We start from the raw sequence: 25,021 nt of genomic DNA, 5'->3' as shown, positions 1-25,021 counted from the left end.
GAGTCCCAAATCAGGCTCCCAGCATGGAGCTTGCTTCTTTGTCCTCCTGTGTCTCTGCCTCTCTCTCTCTGTGTCTGTGTGTGTGTGTGTGTGTCTATCATAAATAAATAAATAAATAAATAAATAAATAAATAAATATTTAAAAAAATAAAAATAAAAATTGTGTCTATTATTATTATTATTATTATTGAGAGGGATGAGGGGCAGAAGGAGAGGGAGAAAAAGAATCCACACCCAGCACAGAGCCTGAGGTGGGGCTGGATCTTATGAGCCTGAGATCATGAGCTGAGCTAGAATCAAGAGTTGGACATTTAGTCAACTGGGCCCCCCAAGCAGCCCCAAACTCTGTCTCTTATTTAAAATGAGAAGTTCAGCCTAGAACCTGACTTAAAAGGACATGAAATTCTAGAACTTAAAAGAAGCCCCCATAACCTTTCCCTAAGTGTCTTCTCTATCTACCATAAGCTACTTGAAATTTCAACATTAATAGTCTGTTTTTGACAAATACCAGTGGAGAAGTGACAGACAAAGCCAGTTGCTATCTTCTCCACCTTTCTATCAATAGAGGTACCTTTTACAATAATTATTTTTCTCCGTCTAGGGTCCCATTTTTTGAAAAAGACAAAACAAAACAAAACTGGTCTATCAAGCACCTGAATTTATTAAGTAATAATAATCTGCTTTCCCAATTTTCAAAACATCAGTGATATTGGGATGCCTGGGTGGCTCAGTCAGTTAAGCATCTGACTCTTGATCTCAGCTCAGGTCTTGATCTCAGGATTATGAGTTCAAGCCCTGCACTGGGTTCCACACTGGGTATGGAGCCTACTCAAATTAAAATAAAGAAATAAATAAAACATCAGTGATAGCTACTTGCCAGTCTGAACTTCTTTTATGATTACAACACAATTACTCAGTTGATGTAATTCCATGTCAAAGCAAAGAAATCTGGTGCTTGACTTAATTAACCTGGGCAATCTTTTATAGGTTAATAATAAAATCACTGCCATTAGGTTTTTTGAATCACTGAAAATAGCTTACAAATTCCTTTGCCAATTTTACCCCTGTTATGGCCACCATCACCAACTTCCTGAACTTACTGGCCGTAGGTCATAAAGTCAAATTCTTACAGAGGTCAAGCAGTTCAGTGGAATAGGCAAGTGGTAAAACAATAGGAAGTGGTGGGGACAGTGGCAAATGGAGAACACAACTTTGTCTAAAAAAGGGTTAATTGCTACCATTGGGCACAGATTTTCTGATTCTTTAAGAGAAGTCAGAACTCTGAATTAAAATGTGTAATTTTTGGGCAGCCCTGGTGGCTCAGCGGTTTAGCGCCGCCTTCAGCCCAAGGCCTAATCCTGGAGACCCAGGATTGAGTCCCACGTCGGGCTCCCTGCATGGAACCTGCTTCTCCCTCTGCCTGTGTCTCTGCCTCTCTCTCTTTCTGTGTCTCTCATGAATAAATAAGTAAAATCTTTTTAAAAAAATAAAATGTGTAATTTTCTTACTTAAAAAAATTTGGCGGGGAGTGCCTTGGGTGGTTCAGCCGATTAAGCATATGACTCTTGGTTTCTGCTCAGGTCATGATCTCACAGTTGTGGGATCAAGCCCTGCTTCGGGCTCTATGCTCAACATGGAGTCTGCTGTTCCTCTTCCTCTGCTCCTCCCCCGCTTGTGCTCCCTCTGTCTCTCTCAAATAAATAAATACAATTTAAAAAAAAATTTAAATTTAAATCCTGGATGTCTAGGAGTAGAAGAATCCTCTTACCCCAATACATGCTGATCTCTGTTAGTTAAGTTACAACCCAGCATTGTCTTGGGCTTTCATTATTTCGTGGAGATTTTTATGAAACCGCTCTTGTAATTTTCACTCCTATCCTCTTCTCCAAAGCTCAGGCATGACCATGAAGAAGTAAGCCAGAGGACAGTTAGTTATATTGTGCTGAGGACTTTACCTGCATTATTTGATCCTGTAAACAACCCTTACAAAATACTCATGGCTGTCCCAACTTTAATGGAGCTAACTAACTTATAGGGAGTGGCTAAGTTGGGATTCCTATTGGTCTGATCCAAAGCCTGGGGCCTGGAATAGGGGAGAGGATATCACAGAAGGGGCAAAGGTTGAATAATAAAGACAAACTTCACTTCTCTCATATGTCACCAAGAATGATGTCCAATCCTACTTCTAGTGACCTATAGAAAATTTATTTGAGTAAGTAAAGGGAATTTAAAACAAACTTAGTTCGGGAGCATCTTGAAGATGTTACAACACTCCTTGACATCATTCGAGATGTCTTGCGGTGTTGCAGTACTGGAGCTGAGAATTGCTGCCCTAAATATTTGCTCCTTCTTCTTCTGATTATAATCAATGAGTATTACTCTTTGCCAAAGGGTTTGCCTAGATAATTTCTTATCATTGCAACAATCCTAAAAGGTAGGCATTGGAATCCTCATTTTATAGATGAGGAAATTGAGGATTAGAGAAACAAAATAGCTTGTTCCAACTTGCACAATTAGAATAGGGTGGAGTTGGGATTCAGTGGCCTCACATTGACTTCACAGTCCACACTGCTTCTCTACACTGCACTGTCCTGGGGATAGGGGACAGGGATAAAGATACTGGAATGTGACTGAGAGCATCTTACTGACTGGGGGCTTGAGGGTCGTGGCAAAGATATTTATCATTAACTGAATATCCTTGTTCTTCTCACACTTCCCTGCCCGCTACTAGATAGTCCATATGACTAGTCCTACTCAAGGGGCTATGGGTAGAAATAACAGTGTCAGTTCTGGGCAAAGCAAAGCAGAATGGGTGCATGTTCTTTAGATTCTTTTTTCCCTGACATGGCAACTGTGGAGAGATGTTAGAGCATCTGCCAGCCTGGGATTCTGAGTAGCTATGTAGAACAGAGCTACCTGTTCACAGGTAAGTGAGAAATAGACCCTTGTATTAAAACCACTAGGCTTTAGGATTAATTTGCTACTGCAGCATAACTCAGCCTATCCTGACTAATGCAGGCATTTCATTATAATAAGAAATCAAGAGACAATTTAATCTAGTTTACTGAAATGATGCTTAATATCAGGCACAAGTTAATCATAATCCCCATTCCCTCCCATCAGAGACCCTGCATTATTTAAAATGCTGACAAGCCTGCAATGAAAATCACATTTTCCCCTTTGAATAAACTCACATCTTTAAAGAAGACAACACATCTTTAAAGAAATAGGGCATCCATAGTGTACCACAAACTCTTTAACACTCCGGAGATCTTTCTTCAAGAGCCTATCTCTGCAACACAAGGTGATTCCAGAGCAAACAACATAGAGCACGGGTAGTTCTCACTGACAGAATATGGGAAGACATGGAGGACACTACTGTGAATTCCCCGACACTTGAGTTCTCAGAGAATTATGCACATGTTAAGAAAAAAATTGTGGAGATCTGGCACCCCTGCCAACAGATTCCTATGGTAAAGTATTGCTGTGGAAATTCAGGAAATAGTTGTCTTGATTTCTTCAGACACTCTTGATAGCAACAACAATAGCCTCAGCCTCTACTTAAATTATGGCTACTAATAACAATTTGTTATACTTTCACGCTACCTAATAATTTATGGAACATTGGTACATGTATCTTTTTTGATCCTCATAGCCACTCTGTGACATAGGTAGTGCTCTTTTCCTATATGATTTGCAACCGGAGATACTAACGTTCAAAAGGTTAAAGGCATCTGTCCAAGGTCACATAACTAGTAAGAAGAGTCACCCCTCTTATCACCCTGCCTTTGGGCTCTGTGTAAGTACTGCAGTTGCTTTCAGTTTTGTACAGGACAGTCATTCAGCCCTCCGAGCCTTGTAAGTGATCACTGTATGCCAGGAAGAAGGGAGACAGAAGAGGAGAAACTAAACTAGCATACACAATTATTCGAACTGTCAAAATTGAGTTTCTAGTCTAGGTAACGTGAAATATCCAGGCGTCACATAACAATAGATACACTCCTCTATGTACCTATCTTGCTCTGTCCTAAGTACTTTTTTAAAAAAAGATTTTATTTATTTATTCATAAAAGACACACAGAAAGGCAGAGACATAGGCAGAGGAAGAAGCAGGCTCCCCACAGGGAGCCTGATGTGAGACTCATCTCGGACCAGGATCACACCCGGAGCTGGAGCCCGAGCTGAAGGCAGATGCTCAACTGCTGAGCTACTCAAGCATCCCTGTCCTAAGCACTTTAAATATATGATAATTCGCTTAATCCTCATAACAATCACACAACAAAGATCCTATTTTTATCATACCCATTATACAGGAGAGGAAAACAAGGGCACAGAGAATTTAAGTCCTGTGTGTCCTGGGTCACACAGCTTATTAGTGGCTGAACCAGATTTAGACCTGGGTAGTATGGTTTCTGAGTTTTTAACCACTAGGAAAAATTACCTTTACATTAAGAACTGACTGGCAAAAAAAAAAAAAAAAAAGAACTGACTGGCACAGTACTTCCTATATGGCAGGAACAAACATACATAGACTGATTTAAACCCTATTACACTTAACATTTGAATTCAAGTTAAAAGTAGATGCAGAGTGTCAGAGTGAGGGGGGAATGGACAAAAAGGGCAGAGGTGAGGAAGGGTGGGGGGGAGGAAAAGAAGGTGGGAGAAAGTAGAAGAGGAGGAAAGAAAACAATGTAGAAGGGCCTGTGAGAGGCTGGCCTTTCAATGCAAAGAACCTGCGCCCTGACGTGAGCAGAGGATGAGGAGGAGAATCAGCTCTTCCAGCCAGTTCTAGTTTCTTCACGGTTCCTAAAGTGAGCATCTCATGAGCTGAGGATGATGAGTCTAGCGTTCAAGGATGTGCATTTATCTTACAACATGGCTCCTAAAGCAAGCCAACTACTTAATTTGGTTCTCAACCAAAGAAACAGCAATCTCTTCCCATCCTGGAATGAAAACCCACTCTGCTATGCTGATGAAGAGGAGCTGTTTGGGTCTTGGAAGTGATGTTTCCCTAACGAATTTCCAAGGATATTGGTTATAATCCATTTTTTGCCTGACTTTGGAACTTAATTGAGTAACACCAAAACCCATTTGTATCATCCATCCTGACTGGTGCTGAAGGAGGTCATTGAATTCCGTAGTTTGTGATGCAACTCTGCTGTGTATATTCACCATTGCTCATAGAAGAGTTTTAGCTATCAGATGTACATGAAACTACCAGATGTATGAACAGTTGCTTTGGGAAAAAAAAGGCCTCCTTTCTTGGCTCGGCCACTAATGAGCTGCTCAGTTCAAGGGTGTCCCATAATCTTCCAGAGATTCCAAACTGAGGTTCTAGACCAAAAGATAATCTCTAAGATCCTGTGAGTCCTCATATTAAATAATTTGATAATGAAACACCCTTCGGAGGCCCTATACTTCCTTTTATGGCATTCTGCAAACTGTATGCTTCTTTTGTAACAGATTCTCAGCCCCAAACAGGTCATTTTTCACTCTGTCATTTGTAGGCTTTATAGGCAGCTCAAGGGCATAATTTAAAACATTCCACCCAAGAGGGTATAAACTTTGCTTCTGCTAAAGAAGTATAGCCTTGACTTCCTGAGTTTTATAGTTATGGTACTCATAAAAGTGTTTAATAACAAACTTGGCTCACTTGGAAATTACTAAGCTAAAGGACTTTGCCCCCATTTGAGACATGTATTATATTTCTTTTTAAGAAAATATTTACTGATTTATTAACAAGTTCATATTTCTTTTTTTTTTTTTATTTATGATAGTCACACACAAAGAGAGAAAGAGAGGCAGAGACATAGGCAGAGGGAGAAGCAGGCTCCATGCACCAGGATCCCGACGTGGGATTCGATCCCGGGTCTCCAGGATTGCGCCCTGGGCCAAAGGCAGGCGCCAAACTGCTGCGCCACCCAGGGATCCCCCAAGTTCATATTTCTGCTAGAGATTTCTGTACAATCTCCTTTGATTACTCTAAATGCGGGCATAACTTATTTTATGATTCTATCATGCTATTAATCATCTAAGGTTTCTGCCATTGATCCTTCTTTGTCTTGTTGCGTGGTCTTCATGATTTTCTACCTTTGTCAGACAAATTAAAATGGGCCAGTGTAAAAGCATAACATGTACGCATTGTATGTAAATGCCTAAGACAAACTTCCTGATTTTATCTCATTTGTCAAAACCTAAAATAAAAGCACCCATACACCTAAACCATCCACAAATTGAATATCCACAACGGTTGCTTTGTTGCAAATTGAAAAATGACATACAACACACAATAATTTATAAATCTGCAGGTTTATTGTTTAGGCTGACATGTCTAAAGCACTTGAGTTTCTTTTTTCTTTTTTTTTAAGATTTTATTTATTCATGAGAGACACAGAGAGAGAGGCAGAGACATAGGCAGAGGGAGAAGAAGGTTCACTGCGGGGAACCTGATGTGGGACTTGATCCCAGGACTCTGGGATCATGTCCTGAGCCAAAGGCAGATGCTCAACCACTGAGCCACCCAGGTGCACCTAAAGTACTTGAATTTCAAAATGCTTTCATTTACACTTTATCAAGCTTATATTCTTAGTCTCTGGAATCAGGCTACCTGGGTATAAATCCTAACTCTACTACTTCACTAGCTATGTGATGCTGTATAAGTTACCTATCCTTTCAGGTCATCTAATCTTTACCATGACCCTGAGTTAGGAGGTAGCTTCTATAGCTATCCGCATTTTGTAAATGAGGAAATAAAGGAAAAAAGATTTGTACATGTAAGACTGGCATAATAAGCACTCACTCAATTTTGGCTATTATAACTAGTATCTTACTTTTCAGAAAAGGAAATAGACACTCAGTTTAAATGATTCTTTATGCCTATAAATAGTAGTTGAGACTAAAATCAAATTTAATGGGCTTCAAACCTTAACTCCATGCTGCGTTTCTTATTTAACATTAAAAATTGGCTTTTCAGGGATCCCTGGGTGGCGCAGCGGTTTGGCGCCTGCCTTTGGCCCAGGGCGCAATCCTGGAGACCCGGGATCGAGTCCCATGTCAAGCTCCCGGTGCATGGAGCCTGCTTCTCCCTCTGCCTGTGTCTCTGCCTCTCTCTTTCTCTCTCTCTCTGTGTGACTATCATAAAAAAAAAAAAAAAATTGGCTTTTCAGGGCATCTGAGTGGCTCAGTCAGCTAAGCTTTTGCCTTCAGCTCAGGTTGTGATTCCCAGGTCCTGGGATTGATCTCCTCCACATTGGCTCCCTGCTTACAGGGAGCCTGCTTCTCTCTTTCCTCCCTGTTCATGTTTATGATCACTCTTTCTCTCTTTCAAATAAATAAATTCTTTTTTTTTTCAAATAAATAAATTCTTAAAAAAAATCAGGGCTGCCTGTTTGGCTCAGTGGTTGGAAAAAAATATATATATATATCCTACAACTTCTTTAACCATTTATCAGTTGATGGACATTTATGCTCTTTCCATAATTTGGCTATTGTTGACGATGCTGCTGATAAACATCAGGGTGCATGTGTCCCTTCAAATCAGTATCTTTGTATCCTTTGGGTAAATACCTAGTGCAATTGCTGGGTCATAGTGTAGTTCTCTCTTTAACTTTTTGAGGAACCTCCACACCGTTTTCCAGAGTGGCTGCACCACTTTGCATTCACACCATCAGTGTAAAAGGGTTCCCTTTTCAGTTTGCAGCCTCATCAACACCTGTTTGTTTTTTTTTCCTGTATTGTTAATTTTAGCCAGGGGCGAGGAGGTAATCTCATTGTAGTTTTGATTTGGATTTCCCTGATGATGAGTGATGTTGAGTATCTTTTCATGTGTCAGTTAGCCAGCTGTATGTCTTCTTCCAGTGATATTTAATTATGTTCTCTCAGATCCAATTTCTTCTTTTTCATCTCTATCATGTTCTCTTCCATTATGCCTATTTTTTCCTTTCATCTTCATTTTAATCTTTTAGTAATTCGACAAAATTTAGGTTTTGGTGATCATTTTATAAAGATAATTGGCATGAGGAGAAGCATTTTTCAGAGCAGCTTAATCAGGACCTCCTGTGGCTAGATTATCTGAGAGCATTGTATCTTTGTTGTTTACAGGGATCTTCCTTTCTTCCCAGCAAAGGGAAAGAAAATGGAGGCAGTGTTCCTGCATTTTCAGAATAAGGTCTTAACCTCTCAGTGGGCACAGTTGACCCTCCATGTTTGACTCCTGCCTTTACTCTTAGCTTGAGCTATGCTCAGTGTTCTCAGTTCCCAAACAGCAACTTTTAGCCTTAAGATCTTTGAATAAATCTTACTTCCACCTAGAATGCCTTTCCTCAATCATCACTTAAGGAACTCCTAATTGTCCCAAACTCAGATGATCTGTCATCTCTTCCACGAAGCTCCTAGTCTAACTTAGATATTCCTTTTCTATGCTCTACATTACATGGTGCAAACCTCTACCAGAGCATAATGGTTAGGATCAGGCTTAGAGTTGGTTTGGGCTAGGGTGATTTGCCTCCAAAATATATCCCATATACATCTACTTCTTTTTCTTCTCTATGGCTGCTTTCTAGATCTATGTCACCATTCACCTTTTGCCTGAACAAATTCTTGTCATCTAACAGGTTTCCTGCTTACATTCCTGTCTCTCTTCAATCTATCACTTACACTACAGATAATCTTTTTTTTTAAAGATTTTATTTATTTATTTGAGAGACAGAGCATGAGGGAGAGGCAGAAGGAAAAGAAAAAGCAGACTCCCTGCTGAGAGGGAAGCCTGATGCAGGGCTCAATCCCAAGACCCTGAGATCATGACCCGAGCCAAAGTCAGATGCTTAACCAACAAGCTACCCAGGTGCCCCTAGAGTAATCTTTTTAAGAAGAAACCTTTCATATATACAAAATATAGATAATGTATAAAATTAGGTATAATGAATAAAGTGAACAGCTACCAATTTAAGAAATAAAATATTGCCTATACCTTTGAAGCAGACTGTGTCTCTTTCCCAAAGGTAAATACTATCTTGAATATGGTGCTTAATTTTCCCTTGTTTTTTAATTGTTCTTAAGTTTTTATTTTAAGTAATCTCTACACCCAACAAACTCACAACCTTCAGATTAAGAATCCCATGCTCTATGGACTGAGCCAGGTGGATGCCCCTTCCTTTGTTTTTGTTTTTATTTTTGTTTTTATTATTTTTTAAATATTTTATTTATTTATTCATGAGAGACAGAGAGAGAGAGAGAGAGAGGCAGAGACACACACACAGGCAGAGGGAGAAGCAGGCTCCATGCAGGGAGCCTGATGTGGGACTCGATCCCTGGACTCCAGGATCACGCCCTAAGCTGAAGGCAGAAGCACCTAACTGCTGAGCCACCCAGATGACCCTGTTTTTATTATTATTATTATTATTTTAAAAGGTCTTATTTATTTATTCATGAGAGACAGAGAGAGAGGGAGAGAGAAGCAGGCCCCCTGCAAGGAGCCCGATGGGGAATTGGATCCCGGATCCTGGGATCATGCCCTGAGCTGAAAGCAGACACTCAACCGCTGAGCCACCCAGGTATCCCTTGTTTTTATTTTTTAATTCCTTTGCCATGTAGGCATCTCTAAACAATACATTATTTAAATTTGCTTGTTTTTGAATCTTGAGATTTGCATGCCATTTGCTTTGCAATTTGCTTTTTGCACTCAACATTATGTTTCTGAAATTCATCCATGTTGATTTTCACTCTGTGCAGTGTTCAATTGTATGAATGTCACAATTCATGCAAATTACTGTTGATGAACTATTGGAATTCTTCCAGGTGCTATGCAATCACCAACAATGCTCAGATAAATGGTTTTGACTGTGACTTCCGGTGCACGTATACAAGAATTTCTCCAGGGCAAGGTTGTCCAATACAACTTACTGTGATGATGAAAATGTTCCATATCTATACCATCCAATATGATTGTATGTGTAGTTACTGAGCACTGGAAGGTGACTACTATAGCTGAGAAAGTAGAGTTTTTAGTTTCATTTAATTGAAATTAATTTAAAACATTTTAAACAGCCACAGGTGGCTGGTGGCTACCATAGTGGATGGAGTATCTTTAGAATATTACACCCAAGAATAAAATTGCTGAGTTATAGAGTGTGTGTGACTCCAATTTTATAAATATTAACAGATGTTTTCCAAAGTGGCAATATTTATGCTTTCACAAGCTGTATGTAAGAATTATCAACAGTATTTTATAACACCCCACCTTTAAAATTTTTACCTGTCCACATATTAAGTGGCATCTTATCATAATTTTATTTTGAATTACTATCATGACTATTTATTTGCTAGTTATAATTCTTTTTTTTTTTTGGTGAAATGCCTGTTTTGTCTTTTTCTCTTTCTTTCTTTCTTTCTTTCTTTCTTTCTTTCTTTCTTCTTTTTTTAGAGGGAAAGAGAGATGGTGGGAGGAGGGGCAGAGGGAGAGGGAGAGAGAGAATCTTAAGCCGACTCCATGCCTAGCACAGAGCCTGACGCAGGGCTCAATCTCATGACCCTGAGATCATGAGCTGGGCCAAATTCAATGACTGAGCCACCCAGGTGCCCCTGTCTATTTTTCTATTGTTTGTCTTTTTCCTATTTATAGTTGGGAATTCTTCATGTATATTTTAATGTTTTTTTAATTAAATGTGTTACATATACATTCAGTATATCCTTAAAAACATAAACCAGGACATGTGCTTCACTCCTTTCCATTGCACTTAGAATAAAATCTAAACATCTTACTGATGTAGTAAGCATTGAGGTTGATGCCCCACAGCCATCCCACCCATCCTGCACTCCAAAGAAGCCACGTAGTTTAGGGAATTGACTACTGCACTAGGGAAAGGCCAGATGGATGTAGGGGTAATCCCATTCCCTTAGCCAATGGTCAGTTCAGGAAAAGGCACATGACCTCATTGTAGACAGTACAATCCAGGGTGAAATTTCTTGGAAGCTCCTGAGAAAGATGGTTTGAACTCTTAGAAGGAAGTAAGAAAAAGCCAGGTTTTTATCCACTAGACTTGAAGAAGTAAGCACAAGGGGAACAAGGCCAGGAACAGTGCCAATACTGAGGATGGCAGATCCCGGTGCCAGAAAGAAGTTGGGTTCATTTTTTCTTTCTTTCTTTCTCTTTCTTTAAAATTTTTATTTATTTATTCATGAGAGACACAGAGAGAGAGGCAGAGGCATAGGCAGAAGGAGAAGCAGGCTTCATGCAGGGAGCCTGCTGTGGGACTCACTCCTAGGACCCTGGGATCACGAGAGGAGCTGAAGGTAGATGCTCAAACACTGAGCCACCCAGGTGCCCCAGCAGCTGGGTTCTTTCTGACTTTGTTGGCCACTGTTTGTTTCTCTAATGAGGTCCTTGCCTTCATTTTTCTCGTTTCTTGCTACTTTTTCCCAGAGATCCTCACATGGTCAGATCTTTATTGACATTCAGTCTCAGCCCAAATGGTCACTTCCTCAGAGGGGCTTTTTATGCTACCACTACCTCTAACCAGTCACTATCACGTCATGCTGTTTTACTCTCTTTATATCAGTATTGAAATTATCTGCATCTGTATATGACGTCTCCCACACTGGAATGTAAGCACCAAGAGGGCAGGAACCTTGTCTGTCTGGCTTTCCTGCATATTTCTCTATCTAACCACAGTGCCTGACACATAGTCAGTACTCACTGAATATTTTTTTCATTAATCAAAAAATAATGATCAATTTTATTTTTTTATTTTCTCTACTAGATTGAAGCTTTTTTAAAAATTTTTATTTATTGGGATCCCTGGGTGGCGCAGTGGTTTAGCGCCTGCCTTTGGCCCAGGGCGCGATCCTGGAGACCCAGGATCGAATCCCACGTTGGGCTCCCGGTGCATGGAGCCTGCTTCTCCCTCTGCCTGTGTCTCTGCCTCTCTCTCTCTCTCTCTGTGACTATCATAAGTAAATAAAAAAAAAAATTTAAAAAAAAAAATTTTTATTTATTTATGATAGTCAGAGAGAGAGAGAGAGAGAGAGAGAGAGAGAGGCAGAGAGGAAGCAGGCTCCATACACCGGGAGCCCGACATGGGATTTGATCCCGGATCTCCAGGATCGCGCTGCCCTGGGCCAAAGGCAGGCGCCAAACTGCTGCGCCACCCAGGGATCCCTAGATTGAAGCTTCTTGAGGTCAGGGACCAATATCTTATTTATTTTTGTGTTTCAAGTGCCTAGTTCAGTAGCTGCCAAATAGTAGATAGTTCAATAAGCTGTTGAATAAATGAGAGAAAGGAAGAACAAGAGGGAAAGAGAGAAAAAGAGGAAGAGACAAAGAGAAAGAAAGAAAGAAAAAGGAAGGAAGGAAGGAAGGAAGGAAGGAAGGAAGGAAGGAAGGAAGGAAGGAAGGAGATATATAATACTAACCTATTGCTTTTATGGGCAATATTACTTGAAGATAATTTTCTCCCAGTCTTCTTGCTACCTTTGGGGGAATTTTGTAGATACAGTAATATCCTCGCGAATAAAAGATGCATGACCTTCATAGCGCTTCACAATCTGACTATAAACAATCTTTTCAACCTTATTTCTTACTACCTATATGTCTTCTTTTCCCCGTCATTTACTCTTGCCACACCAAATTCTAGTGCAGTTGAATTTTTTTTGTAAGATTTAAAAAAAATTATTTATTCATGACAGACACAGAGACAGAGAGAGGCAGAGACACAGGCAGAGGGAGAAGCAGGCTCCATGCCGGGAGCCTGATGTGGGACTCGATCCCGGTTCTCCAGGATCATGCCCTGTGCTGAAGGCGGTGCTAAACCGCTGGACCACCAGGGCAGCCCTGCAGTTGAGGTTTTTATCCCCCCCCCCAGTTGAATTTTATACAAGGGATACATTCCTGAAACTTTACACAAAGTTAAAAACATCCATAATTCAAGACTATTTAGCAGTAGTATTCTGCAAGACTGTTTCATGATAAATGTCAATTTATTGAAGGGAAGATACTATTTTACTAGCTAAAATGGCTCCTCCATGTGGCAACAGGATAAGTAGTTTCTTTCTTTTCTTCCTTCCTTCATTTTTCTTTTCTTCCTTTCTTTTTCTTTCTTCTTTCTTTCCTTCCACAGAAATACTTTCTGATTTACTAAGCTACCACTAGCTTTGAAAGTATGCCATTTCTGACAAATGTTAAACATCATGAAGGTTCATGTTGCTTCAAATTTTGTGCATGCAGTAAGGTATTACTGATAGTTTATAATGAACCAGTTCAAATGTGTATAAATAACATACTCACAAAACTTGACCAGACTTACTTACTTCTCCTGAATCACATTCAAGCCCATTTGTGCCTCTTTGCCTTTGCATATGCTGTTTCCTCTGCCTGGAGTGCTCTGTGAATGGGTAGCATCCAGAACAGGGAGTGAGTGGCAGAAATGTCATATCCAGAGGAAGGAATAATATTACTGATAAAACGATGTCATTCTAGAATATGGAGAATGTTTCAAAAAAACCATGGACATGATTTACAACCGATGCCAAATATGTCAAACACTTAAAATCTGAATCTGGAGGAAGGGTAACAGGGTTGGATTAAGCCTACATGGAGTTTAGAAATGGCAGAGACTGTAGAAGTCCTGAAGTTGCCAGTTATCTGTACTCAGATGAGTGCATCTGGAGAAAAAGTGTAGTGAAGGGACATGGGCTCCTTTGGGCCCCAAGAGTCCCAAGATCCAGTATCTGAAAGCCTTATCTGAGTCAGCTCCTGCTAACTTTACTCATCTCAGGGAGGCAGGAATTTGTGGGTTAAGGGTAGGGATGGGTATAGAAGGAGAGAAGTAGGGCAGCCCAGGTGGCTCAGCGGTTTAGCGCTGTCTTCAGCCCAGGGTGTGATCCTGGAGTCTCAGGATCGAGTCCCACGTCGGGCTCCCAGCATGGAGCCTGCTTCTCCCTCTGCCTGTGTCTCTGCCTCCCTGTGTGTGTGTGTGTCTCACATGAATGAATAAATAAAAACTTAAAAAAAAAAAGAAGAAGGAGAGAAGTAGTCCTCCCAAACTCTGCCTAGGTCACCTGAAATAAGGGGATGAAAACCCCAAATATAAATAAATGTAATAAATGTAAATGAGTGAAACAAGCTTGATATAAAGAAAATGTTAAGGAGGCAAGCCTCCTTAACTTGTGTGTGTGTTTTTTTTTTTCACTTTTGATAGAGAAATGACTATTGTGGGGAAATATTTTCAAAAGAAGCCAGTAGCCCAGATTTGTATATAAAACTTCCCAATTCTAAATACTGGCTCAAAAATTTTAAAACACCATGTGGGCCAAATGATACATCTAGGAGCTGAATTTGGGCCAGCAGAACAGCAGTATGTGACCTCTGAAGTTTACTGTCAGGTCTGGTGAACTATCAGAAGGCTTTCTGATCAAAGCAAATCTCAGCGTTAACTAGGGCAACACTTAAATTCAGAATACTTACATTAGATACTAATCCAGACTTCCATCCAACATAAAAATCTGTTCTTTTCCATTACAGTGGAAGCAAATGACCAATAGATGTCAATACTGGTGGAGAGCACAGGAGGGAGCCAGGATGTAGAATTTGCTTGGAGACTGGTCCTGTTTGCTTTAACTGGGTGGAACCAGGAAGCAGCAGGTGCTAGGCACATCTGCAATTGGCAGGTGGCATCATTTCACAAGATTTATAAAGACTTCCATTTCTAATATTGTGGACTTCATCCTAGAATTGTTTCAGTTGTTTTGTTCTATGAGGTGTCACTGGCCCTAACAACATCTCTTCTGGATGGAGTTAGAGGAGTAGGTCCTAAGAATTCTATTCTTGGGGAAATATCTTTCTGGGTGGGTCATTTGGGAGTGAACCCACTGAGAAACCAGTTTTCTTCTGCCCTTCTTCTCTGTGCTCACACGGGGGCTGAATACTTGGGTGTGAGTTGCTGGGTGGAAAGCTGGTACTAAGGGTGCCACCCTGACAATGAGGGTAGAGCAGGAGATCTGGCAAAGTGATGATAGGAATCTCTGGGCATGGGGTGGGGAAATGTAATCATTGCCATGAAAAGGGTGGCAGTAGCTGTAAAACTGGCCCCTCCACCTTCTCCAGTGATTCCATCTCTCCTTTTTTTCTGGGCTCTTGTTCTAGTGATTATACACTTCTGGCATCCATCATCTGTACTGGTCCCTGCCTTTCATCCTCCTCATAAACATAAGATTTCCTTTTCTCCCCAAAGAGCTTCCCAGTTAGTTCTTCCGCCTCAGTTTACTGCAGTGTGGCTTCTGCCCTCCACTAAAGCCATCCTCTCTAAGCTCACCTCTGATCTGGTGGTGAGCCAACTGCTCTGAACCTTTCCATCCCCTTCACTATCTTCTCCTTGCTTTCCTGGATTCCAAGACATACCACTCTACGTCCTCTCTTACCTCTCTGTCTGCTTTTTCTGTCCTTCCCTGCTGGTTCCTCTGTCTTCACCCATTCCTTAAATGTTGTTATTTCTAGAGTTAGTGGTGCCCTCATATGGCTTCCTTGTAATAAACAGTAAAAGATGCACCATATGCTGAGTACAGTCCTGGGCCAGGGTGCATGGCTTGGCAAGCAGACCTTGGACTGAGCTTCAGGCTCTATTCACCTCACTCAGCCTGGCATCCTTGTTCCTCAAACACCCTATAAAACTGCATGTAGGGACACCTGGGTGGCTCAGTGGTTGAGCATCTGCGTTCGGCTCAGGTCATGATCCTGGGGTTCTGGGAGAGAGTCCTGCATCAGGCTCCCCGCAGGAAGTCTGCTTCTCCCTCTGCCTATGTCTCTGCCTCTCTCTGTGTCTCTCGTGAATAAATAAATAACATCTTTTAAAAATAAAATAAAATAAAACTGCATGCTGTCAATGAGGGTACTATCCTCGCTCCTCATTCCCTTTTTGCTTTATTCTCTTTCACTCTGCAACCTTGTTGACTTTCATGGTTCCAAGAAGTGCATGTCTTACTTAATCTTTAGACATCTTTTCATTTGCCTCCTCTAATTCTGTTCTTGGGGATCCTGTGGGTGCCCCAAACTTGCCAAGGCCCAAACTGAATTCATGACCCGCTCACTCACATACTTCTAAATATGTATTTTTCTATATTCCCTCTGGGTTAGACACCACCATCCAGCTTCTCATTCAACTGTAGACTTCCAGGTTATCTGTATCTCTTTCCTTTCCTCAGTTCAAGGATCGTCCCCCAAAGGCACTACTGGAACATTCTCCTAACTACTTTCTCTATCTCCAGAATCTGTCCCCTCTAAGTCATCTTCCTCATTGCTTATTGGCTTTCTTTCTTTATTCATTGCTCCTTTGTTTAAAAATCAATTCTCCTAATTAATCATAGAATAAACTACAGATGCTTGGGCATAGCATATAAAACCCTTCATATCCTGACCAAACTTACCTTTCCAATTCTATACCTTGCCCCTGAGCTCAACATCTTCCTTGCTCTTAACCACATCAGACTATGATGCACAGTTTCTTCAACGTGATTTTGCCATGTGTTTTAATGCTCTGTGCCTTTGCTGTTGCCTTGTATGCCCTTCCTCTGTTTTTTTTTTTGGTGTTGTTTTTTTCCTTGTAAAATCCCATCCACTCTAAGATTATGCTCACTTATCATCCCCTTTTTCAGGCACTTCTGGCCCTAATTAATGGCTCTCTCCTCATTGGTTCTACAGTACTACCGGTATACTAGTATAGATTGTCTAAAGGTTATTTTGCATCTTCCCCACTGCATTGTGAATTTCTTAAGGGTAAGCTTAAGCTTTGTTGATCTCCATATCATCAGCAGCTTGCTCTGTGCCTGGTACATGAAAGATATTGAATAAAATTTTGTCAGTTGAATTGGGCAGGATGCTTGGACATCATTTTGTGAAAGAGCCAAGACTTTTTTCAACATAGTTTCAGCCTGTTCCTTTTCTTCAGACATCAGAAGAATCTCAAAATAGGACAGTTGATGGGCCCTTTTGGAGATAGTTATGTCATATCCCCAAACTTTAGGTAGGTCTCTATGGGGACATAGAAATTGTGTTTTCTCAAATAACTTGTATCTGAGTGTGGATTTTTCCAGATAACAGGGTTCCTTAGATTAGCGAGATTTCATCTAGATCTAGATTCTGGGTTCCACAGTAGACTCTCACTGTTCTGAGTAGCAGAAAGGATTTTCAATAAGGCAGATATATTTGTTATTTGCCTTATCATCTGTGGGTGTCATCCCAAAATCTCATTAAAGGCTGAGATTTCAGGGGTACCTGGGTGGCACAGTTGGTTGAGCCCCAGAGTCTTGGTTTTAGCTCAGCTCATGATCTCAATCCTGGGATCAGCCCCACACATCAATTTGAGATTTTCTCCCTCCTTCTCCCTCTACCCTTCATACTCATGCTGTCTTTCTTTCTCAAATAAATAAATAAATAAATAAATAAATAAATAAATAAATAAAATCTTTAAAAAAAAAGTTTGAGGGGCACCTGGCAGGCTTAGGGGGTTAAGTGTTTGCCATGGCTCAGGCCAAGATCTCAGGGTCCTGTGTGATGTGTGTAGCCTGGCAGCGCCCTGCTCAGCAGGAAGCTTGCTTCTCCCTCTCCTTCTGGCCCTGCTCCTGAGCTCTCTCTCTCTCTCTGTCTCGCTCACTTTCTCAAATTTAAAAAAATTTTTTTTTAAAAAAAAAATCGTAAAAAGAAAACAAGGTTGAGATTTCAGAGCACAAAAAAAACAACCTAAAGGTCTTGAAAATCTCAAAACCTTCGAAAACTGCTGAGTTCTCTTGAAAGCCTGCGGAAAGGGCAGGGGCGCCCATCTGCAGGCTCTGTAGAGGGCCTGGCAATACAATGTTGATGCGTACGACTGACCTCCGGCTTCCCCTTTAGTTAAGCCCACAGAACATGCTGGGCTAAGCAGGAAACACTCACTGACTCCATGAAGCCCCAAATGGGTAGTTTTCTTGAAACGAGCAGATGTATATTTGTAGAACCGTGGCAGTAGCTTCTGAGTGGGTGGGAAAGAGCTTGGTTCCAATTTTCCCTCAAATACAAGAACTTGGTTCTGACTCGAATCCAAGCAACAAGTTGCCGTCGAAAATGCAGTGCATGGTCAGCAAGGGACGCCTACAGGAGGAGCCTCTGGGCACATTCTGTGCACGTGTGCGGTGCGCGCGCGGCGAGCCCACGCACCCTAAGCCCTGCGTTAATTCTGCAGCCCCTCGGCTCCGCCCTCGTGCCCCGGGCTGCCTTCAGGCTCTGGAAAGGTTTCCTGGGTCCATTCCCCAAAGCCAGGGTGTTCGGGCTCCGGGCCGGCGCGGCTCGGCCTCCCCGTGGGCCAGGGTGCCGGCGTCGCGCGGGGCAGCTGCCGGCCACGCGGAGGTGGGCAGGGGCGCAGGCGGCACGCAGCGATCGTGAGCCCGCCCGCTCGGCCCTCCCCCGGGCGGGGCCAGCCCATTCGGCGCTGACTCAGCAACGCGAGGGGGAGTTTTGTCCCTCCGCGGACCCCGTTTCCCTGGGCCTCAGCCCTCCGCCGCCACCGAGCCGGTTCCCTCCTTCCGGCGCTCCGGCTGCGAGTGGCAGGTCCGGCAGCTGAGGCCGCGAGCCCCCGCGTAATCCCGGTGCTCCCCCTGAGAACCCCGAAACTACCGTTCCCCAGCCGGGCGCCGTGGCCACCATGAACAACGCCGGTGAGGCGCCGCTCTTCCCCGCCGAGGCCCTCCCGGGTCCTCCCTCGGGGGCGGGGGCGGGGGCGCTGGGCCCCGGAGGCCGGCGGCGGGGACCGCGGGGCCTGGGCCCCGGGGCCCGGGGCCCGGGACCCGGGGGCGCGGGCGGGAACGCAGCGTTCTGGGCGGGCTGCAGCGCTCTTGGAGGGGGCCGGCCCTGCGGCGAGGTCGCCGGTGAAGGGCTTCTCCGCCGCCAGGGTCCCCTCTGGATGGACTTCCGAAGTTGGAGCAGAGCTCCGGGAGCCCCGGGTCAGCCCTCTTCAGCGCCCTTTTGGTGTCGTAAATCCCGTTTGGTCTTCCAACAGGACTGAACCCGGAGAAGGTGGCTGCTCTGATTCAGAAACTGAACTCGGACCCTCAGTTCGTACTTGCCCAGAATGTGGGGACCACCCACGACTTGCTGGACATCTGCCTGAAGAGGGCCACGGTGCAGGGCGCTCAGCATGTGTTCCAGCACGCTGTGACTCAGGAAGGCAAGCCGGTCACCAACCAGAAGAGCTCAGGTGAGGTCTTACGGCTCCTCGCACCCTTTACTTGGACCTTATTAACAGCGCCCCGTTTCGAGGTCTTGATGGTCTTGAGCAGAAGTTTGTTTGAAAGAACTTGTAGCGAATTTCAGAAAACAGACGCAAGGAAAGGCAGATCCAAGGACATTACCTTGTGACTTATTTTGGCCCCCTGTGGCTTGGTGGTGTATTTGCTTTGAACACCGAAGTGACAAGTCCATGGTCATTTGTTTGACTGTTAATTGAGGATATTCCGCCCTGAAGTCATGTGATTGTAGCCTGGTGTCTTGGAGAGATGTGTTCTTGGTACAAAACGGACCGTCCAAATACGTTCATGCTCTAGAAAACTCCCCAACATGTTCTCGCCCTGAAGGCCATACACAAATGTCTGCAATGGAAAAAACTCAATGTAATTGTATCAAAATATCAAATGTGTGGGTATTTTTTTTAAAGATTTTATGTATTTATTTGAGAGAGAGAGAGGCAGAGACACAGGCAGAGGGAGAAGCAGGCTCCTCACCAGGAGCCCGACTTGGGACTGGATCCCAGGACCCCAAGATCACACCCTGAGCCAAAGGCAGACTCTCAACCACTGAGCCACCCAGGGATCCCCCAAATGTTGTTTTTAAGGCTTTTTGGTTGCAGTTTGAGCAGATGTGCTATTGGGCTCACTAGACCAATTTGTAATGCAGAAAAACACTCAGTTCTCATGCTTTACCTGTTAAGAGTTCTTGTTTTGTTGTCTAGCACCACTGTCAGAAAAACAGCTACAGTAAAAGATTGGTTATCCAGGAATCTAAATAAGGAGGACATTCTTGTAACACAATCATACTAAAATAACTTTTTAAATTGTATCCATTTAAAAACTACTCTCAGTCTTTTTTTTTTTTTTTTTTTTTTGAAAGAGAGAGTGAGCAGGAACACAAGCTGGGGGAGGCAGAGAGAGAAGCAGACTCCCCACTGAGCAGGGAGCCAGATGTGGGGGTCAATCCCAGAACCCTGAGATCATGACCTGAGCCAAAGGCAGATGTTTAACCGACTAAGACACCTAGACACCCCACTCCCAGTCTGTTTTGACAGAAAGCAGATCGGTGCTTGCTGAGCACCAGTCAGAACTCAAAGTGTACATTTAATATGGGTGTATTTCATTGTATGTAAAGTATGCCTCAGTAAAATTGATTTTTAAATGTTAAGGGAAAAAAAGCCATGACCTTGCCATAGTTACTGTTGTGCCATAGTAAGAAGTGCTTGATGGTGTGGACTGTCAGGCTACAAATGATCCAGTTAGTAATGTCACACTGGTCTTACATAGTTCAGATTGCAGTGATCTCTTAGGGAAAAGCCTGGAAATGTGCCTCTAGAATAGATCACTTCTTATATATTCTGCAGTATCACTTTTATTTACAAGAGATTCAAGTAGCACATAAGCTATGTAGTTTATTTCATGCAGTTTTCACATTAACAGTTCATCTGGATCTTCTTTACTGGAAAATAATATAGTATATATGAGAGAGGTGGCATACAGACAAACCTAAGGTAAAGATGCACTATGTAATTAGTGACTTTTAAGAAACACTGTAGTTACTTATTTTAAATTGTTTTTTCTTGTTACAAAATTATTGTTATTTTTAAAAAAGATTTATTTATTTTAGAGAGAGAGGGCACACGAGTGAGGGTAGAGGCAGAAGGAGAGGTAGAGAGAGAACCCTAAGCAGACTCCACACCCAATGGAGAGCCCAGAGCGGAGCTCTGTCTCACAATGAGATCATGACCTGAGCCAAAATCAAGAATCAGTTGCTTAACTGACAGCCACCCAGGCACCCGTGAAGATTTTATTTTTAAGAAATCTCTACATTCAACACAGGGCTGGAACTCACAACCTTGGGATCAAGAGCTGCGTGCACTACAGATTGAGCCAACCAGGCATCCCAACAACTTTTTCTTTTTACTTCTCTTTGGGAGAATGGAAGTTGACTTATGTTAGGGTTACCTTTTTTTTTTTTTTTGGGTTACCTTATTTTGAAGCGTATACTTTGTGTTCCAGAATAAAGGGTAGAACTTTTTCAAACTTTTGCCATATATTGCCAAATTGCTCTCAGATATTTTCTACCTGTTTGGATTTATGTCCAGACTGTATAATAATGCTGTTTCCCAAATTCATCCCAATATTGGGCATTATCAGTTAAAAAATAATGTATCCTCATCTAACAGGTGTCTTGCGATGAACTTCAAAAAATGTTTCTTTGCCATTTGTATCTTTTTTGGCCATTAAATTCTCTATTCATGATCTCTGCTCATGTCTTTAGCAATATATCTGTTTTTTTCTTTTAAGATTTTATTTATTCATAGAGACACACACACACACACAGAGAGAGAGAGAGAGAGGCAGAGACACAGGCTGAGGGAGAAGCAGGCTCCATTGCAGGGAGCCCGAGGTGGGACTCGATCCCGGTCTCCAGGATCACACCCTGGGCTGCAGGCGGCGTTAAACCGCTGCGCCACAGGGGCTGCCTAATATTTCTTTTTCTAATGTGATTTTCTTAGGTGATTTGTATTGGATTCTTTAAATGATATATAAAGAGTTTTTTTCATATGTTAAGGATATTAAGTCTTTGCATATATATTTCAAATACTAATTTACCTTTCCTATTTTGTTCTTTCTAATTTAGTTTTAAATTGTTCAAGATCTTGTCATGCATTCAGTTTTGGGAAACAGAGATAGAACAATGTAATCTATGTGAACACTAATTCTAATTTCTTGGTTTGCTTTCTTGTTTCAGGGCGATGCTGGATCTTTTCATGTCTGAATGTTATGAGACTTCCATTCATGAAAAAATTAAATATTGAAGAATTTGAGTTTAGTCAATCTTACCTCTTTTTCTGGGACAAGGTAGGGGACTGATCTTGCAAGACTCTTTGTTTTAGTATCAACGTTGGTAGGGAATATCCCTTCATTTCTTGCTTTTCCAGTTGTAGTTTGCCTTCCATTATGGATGGGACACCACTTATTCTGATTTCCAAAGTATCAAAGGTTGATTCTCTTCAAAGGCAGAATTGCTTTTGGTTGGTAGGAGGCTACTTTTTACAATGAAATAATAAGTCTACTTACTCACCCTACTGTTTCTTTGTTTCTTATTTACATTTTTTTGTTTTTAATCATTTCTCCTTTTACCATCTTTATTTAGGTTATTTGGTCTTTCTAAGACCAAATTTCCCATCTCTGGGTACTGGTTATTTGAAAAACAGTAAATAATTTTATTTGTTTTTTAATTTTTAAAATGTGCTCATTAGATGTGTTCATGAGGGGTTTACTGTTTACTGATTAAGACTCTAAATATCAGATTTTGTTTCAAAATAAAGCAATGCATTGTTTTGGATAAACTATTGGAATGTATCTGTAGAGCTATAAGAAGAAAATAAATATTCTTATGAAGCCAGATATTCGTATTTAATTACCAACTTTAGTTTAAAAATACCTACTATGGTGGGTCTATGCTAGGCCCAAGATTCCTATTGTGTTGCTAATGCCTATAAAAGTATTAGTTCTTTTTTCCTTTAATTTTATTTAACTTCTCTTGTTCTAGGTTGAACGTTGTTATTTCTTCTTAAATGCTTTTGTGGACACAGCCCAGAAAAAGGAGCCTGAGGATGGTAGGCTGGTGCAGTATTTGCTTATGAATCCCGCAAATGATGGCGGACAGTGGGATATGCTTGTCAATATTGTTGGTAAGAGCATTTCTCTAATGGAACTGAAATAGCGTGGTCAAGCAAGAGTCTATGATTGGGCATGGCCATTTCTTTGCGGGTTATGTATGGAGTAGAATTAGTCTCCCAGAAGGGTATACAGTTAACTCTAAGAACTTTTATCTCACACTCTCACCTTTCTTAAATGAGTAAGGAGATAGGTACTGTGATGAGTTGGTTGGAGAAGAAATGGTTGTATTAAGTAGAACTAACTTTCCGTGAAAAAGCTTATTTCTTGTCCATTGATATAATCAAGAAACATATTGAAACTGCAACTGTTTGAAAATATCCTCAATCAAAAAAGTAGTGTCTTTTGGAAAAACCTCATCATGCTGAGCACTTTACAAAGTATGATAGATCAAAAGAACAATTCATTTTTAGATATATTGATAAATATCCTGATTAAATGATCTGTTTATTAATATGAAGCATAAGGTTGTTAAGTTTTCTGATTTAGGCCAGAAAAATATGGCCTATTCTTTAAAGCAAAAAGCTATTTTTGCCCCAGTTTTTAGTGTTGAAGTTTATTTTACCTTATCGATCACTAAACTTTGTTTTCTTTTAGAAAAATATGGTGTTGTCCCTAAGAAGTGCTTCCCTGAATCTTACACAACAGAGGCAACCAGAAGGATGAATGATATTCTGAATCACAAGGTGCAACATATGGAGCAGGGTGGGATTGAATTTAGTGTACTTACCTTAAAACTCTTAACTGATTTTCCATGGGGATTCCTGGGCATTTCAGTATACACAGTCTATGTATAAGGTAGCTAGCTGCTCAGTGTCTATCAAAGGCAATGTAGCTACATATTAACTATAAAAATAATTGAGACTGGAGTTTTTCTTTTCTTTCTAAAAACCTTCTACTTTTATTTCTATTGATTTAAATGTTTTCTTATAGGGACTGAGGAAAGAAAAGTCTCATGCTTAATATGGGCTATAAGCCCGCTGGGTTCTAGTGGGAGTGGTCTGGGAAAGCTTTATGTTCTAGTAAAACCAGAGAGAACTATTTGTGAGACTTTCTTAAAGAGTATGTAGAGTTCTGAGGTGTCCCCGAACCACATCAGTGTAGTTTATCCACCCACTAAATGTTTGATGTAGTCATTGAACTGCTTTTCTTTGCTTCAGTTATCTTAATGAATCATTCTCTTTCTCTACATAACCCATTTTCCCAAGGCGGGAAATATATATATAATTTTTATATTAAACTCTACACACAACGTGGGGCTTGGACTCACGAACCCAAGATCAAGAGTTGCATTCTCTACTGACTGAGCCAGCCAGGCACCCCCAGGAGGTTATAAGTCTTAAAGGGATGTTGTTCTACCAGCCAGACATCTTTTTTTGAGAACTGGGAGTTGCCAGAATCTGTCCTCTTGATCTGTGAGGCTGAAATTGGATTTGTCACCACTGGGAGAAAGATTACATTTTAAAATAAACTATACATGTGTTTCCCCAATATTAGAGATAGGTTATTTTCCACTCAGGAAACTCAGAATTCTTATCCACAGGTTAAAAGATCCTTAATAGCATATTATTGGATTTCATTTTAGAGGAGAGCAAGATCCTTTTTAGCACGGTGGTTAGATTTCAGACTCACCTTTATCTTAGGTCCTTTCAAAATTGAAAACAAAAAATGAAAACTATGGGGGGGGCATAGCCATTAAAGTGATTTGGCAGAGAAAAAGTGAATAACCAGTAAAATTCTAAATAAAAATCTACTAGAATGACTTAGTAGCATAATCAACTTAAGTCTCCTGCTTTTCCTAAGGGTGATAGGCATTATGGGATCAAACATTTTCCTCATACCCAGGTATAGACTGTCACAGAGCATATCATCAGTTGCAAAGCAGTAGCAGTTCCACATAGAATTCCTTGGGAATAATCCCTTTTTTCCCTTTACAGAAAGTTTTTAACTATGTGTTTAAGTGGACTTGGGGAAAATGTATATGTTTTTATGAACTTTGAGCTGGGTCTTGGCCTAGTTATACTTCAAAAGAACTAGCACTGGTCTGCTAGGCTCATTTACAGTTGAAGTTTGGTTAACTATTTGGAGTACT

General features: G+C 41.4%; 1 protein-coding gene across 1 annotated transcript in view; it reads left to right on the top strand.

The window, feature by feature from the left end:
- The first annotated feature begins 18,479 nt into the window (after positions 1-18,479).
- The window catches only part of BLMH (bleomycin hydrolase), a 48,901-nt gene continuing 42,359 nt past the window's right edge, over positions 18,480-25,021 (top strand). The window contains exons 1-5 of the mRNA XM_055325838.1: positions 18,480-18,675; positions 19,017-19,214; positions 21,998-22,107; positions 22,802-22,943; positions 23,527-23,615. Of these exons, the coding sequence (XP_055181813.1) occupies positions 18,663-18,675; positions 19,017-19,214; positions 21,998-22,107; positions 22,802-22,943; positions 23,527-23,615 (552 nt within the window). The 5' untranslated portion in view covers positions 18,480-18,662. The remainder of the gene's footprint in view (positions 18,676-19,016; positions 19,215-21,997; positions 22,108-22,801; positions 22,944-23,526; positions 23,616-25,021) is intronic.

This window comes from Nyctereutes procyonoides, unplaced genomic scaffold, assembly GCF_905146905.1.
Source record: "Nyctereutes procyonoides isolate TBG_1078 unplaced genomic scaffold, NYPRO_anot_genome, whole genome shotgun sequence".
Lineage (NCBI taxonomy): Eukaryota > Metazoa > Chordata > Mammalia > Carnivora > Canidae > Nyctereutes > Nyctereutes procyonoides.
Note: the sequence above shows the minus strand (reverse complement) of the source record. Positions and strands in the feature narration are given on the sequence as shown.